The sequence below is a fragment of the Clupea harengus genome, chromosome 1 (genome assembly GCF_900700415.2).
Source record: "Clupea harengus chromosome 1, Ch_v2.0.2, whole genome shotgun sequence".
In the NCBI taxonomy this organism is placed as follows: Eukaryota; Metazoa; Chordata; class Actinopteri; order Clupeiformes; family Clupeidae; genus Clupea; species Clupea harengus.
In genome coordinates, this window is record NC_045152.1 from 12,065,548 (window position 1) to 12,068,047 (window position 2,500).

General features: G+C 44.4%; 1 protein-coding gene across 1 annotated transcript in view; it reads left to right on the top strand.

Annotated features, from left to right (window-relative positions):
- Positions 1–2,500, top strand: part of grid1b (glutamate receptor, ionotropic, delta 1b) — a 195,373-nt gene that overhangs the window by 147,866 nt on the left and 45,007 nt on the right. The window contains exon 5 of the mRNA XM_012837730.3: positions 1–118. This exon is cut by the window's left edge and continues 44 nt beyond it. Coding sequence (XP_012693184.2) covers positions 1–118 — 118 coding nt within the window. The remainder of the gene's footprint in view (positions 119–2,500) is intronic.

Below are 2,500 nucleotides of genomic sequence, written 5' to 3' on the forward strand. Positions count from 1 at the left end.
CGCCTTCTACCGCAAGCTGGAGGACCGTAAGTGGCACAGCATGGCCAGCCTCAACTGCATCAAGAAGTCCACCAAGCCCTGGAACGGCGGCTGGTCCATGCTGGAGACCATTCAGAAGGTACCACCTGCCCAGCGTCTCATCTCGTCTCGCGTAAACTCATTTTATCTCACACACAGCGCAGCGCTAGTCTAAGTGCACACTAGGACAAGTAGCTGTTTTGTATGGCAAAAGGAGGACTGTGGTGTATGGCAGAAGTGTCCTCAGCTCCTCCTCATCTTCATCCTCATCCTCATCCTCAGTGCTTTTGAAGTGAAACAGGTGGTGTCTTTCTTTTCTTGTTGTCTGCCGGCTCATTGTCTTCTTGGTCGTGGGCAGTGAGGCACTTAAGCCCAGTATGTGTGTAAGGACTGATCTGTTATTTCCTGGGCCCAGCACTGTTCTCTCTATCTCTCTGTCTCTCTCTCTCTCTGTCTTCCTGTATCTCTCCTTTTCTCTATCTCTCTCTCTCTCTCTCTCTCACTTTCTGTCTATCTCCCTCTGTCCCTCTCTCTCTTTTTATCTCTCTTTCTCTTTCTCCCTTCCTCCCTCTTTCTCTCTCCCTCTTTCTGTCTCTCTCCCACTCTCTCTCTCTCTTTTTCTATTTCTGTTTCTCTCACTCTCTATCTCCCTCTCTTTATCTCTCTGTTTCTATCTCTCTTTCTCTTCATCTCTTCCTCCCTCTCTCTCTCTGTCAAATTAAAATTAGAGAAGAAAAAGAAGCTTTATTGGCATAACGTTCTACAGTATTGGCAAAGCATTAGGGTTGGGTATATGCACTGTATACGGAAGATACATCAGAAGGGAAAGGGAGAAGTGGAAACAATAAAAAAGCATGTAAAAAATGATGTCAACTGATCGTCTTCATAGCAGGACGGCACGTATTGTGCTGTGAGGACAATGAGTCCGTGACGCATTCCTCACTCTCTCCAGTGAGGTATGAGAGGCTCTCCTCACTGCTCAACAGCTGGAGCTCAGGGAGGACCTCACCAATCTTTCTGAAATAGTCTCGCCTATTGTCCTCCTATTTCGTACACAGTGTCAGGAAGTGCAGCTCTGTCTCTACTGTCCCTTGGTCGCAGTGGGGGCACAGTCTGTGTTCCTGCGGGCAGCCAGGTTTGTCTGTGCCTACCCTCCTCTATGGCCAGGCTGTGCTCACTGATTTTTGTCTGTGATTAGAGTCAAGGAGAGTGCTAAAGAATCGTTTCTGTTTAGTGCCAAATAGAATTTCATTTTACTTTGTAGTGTTTTCAAATGGGTCGTGCGATTTTGACTTTGAGTAATCTTTCCGTCTCGCTGGGTTCTCATGTCTTTGTCTAAGGCCAGGGGAAGTTGGTGTGTAAGGGGTCTTTGTCCTCCTGGCAGAAGTGCCCACGCAGGCGTCTGCTTCTGCTTCTGCCGTTGGGCAATGTCTCTCTGCTCTTTGTGTGGCCAGCCGCTTGATGGGGTTCTTATTAGGGGTGGGGGAAAAAATCGATTTTTCGATTTCTCTCGATTCTCTCTAGAACGATTATGTCTCGATTCAGAAAAGTTCATAATCGATTTTTTAATAAAATAAAAAAATAAAAAATTATTATATTTAATAAAAAAAAATAAAAAATTACACATTCATTTTGTGTTGAAATGCAAGCTGCATCGATTATTGCATTGTTCATAGAAAGTCATAATTGTGACAAGGACACACTTTTTCTCTAATAAAAAAATAGATCTGTTGATTTCTTTAATTAATCAAACACAAAGTAGGAAGTGATTTGAGACTCTGAGTAGCAAACTCAAATGTTTTAAAAATCGAGATGCATCGATAATCGTTTTATCGGTTTAGAATTGATAATCGATAATCGGTTTAGAATCGAGAATCGGTTTAGAATCAAATCGTTGACCTCTGAATCGGAATCGAATCGAATCGTGAGGTGCCAAGAGATTCCCACCCCTAGTTCTTATACTCCCTCTGGGCAGCAGAGTGTGTGTGTGTTCTTTGTTTGTGTGTGTGTGTGTGTGTGTGTGTGTGTGTGTGTGTGTGTGTGTGTGTGTGTGTGTGTGTGTGTTTCTGATGGCCAAAGAGGCCACTGTCCATGATGTCCCTGTCATCACATTTTGTAGGCACTTGTTGATGACCATAAACATGTGTGTGTGTGTGTGTGTGTGTGTGTGTGTGTGTGTGTGTGTGTGTGATAGCTTAGTGGGATCAGTGTGTGTTTATTAGCATCCATTTGTAGTGTTTATTGATGTATGTTTATTAGTCTCTCTGTGTAATACGTGTGTGTGTGTGTGTGTGTGTATGTGTTTGTGTGTGCCAGTGCTTGCTCTTCAATTTCATGCTCCTTTAACTCTGTGTGAGCTAAGGGGGAGGCTGCTGAGAAGCTCTAAGCTGGCCCCTGAGTGCATGAATGTAAATGGGCAGGGCCAGCGCCACACACTCCTAAACACTCAAGCAGGTGTGTGTGTGTGTGTGTGTGTGTGTGT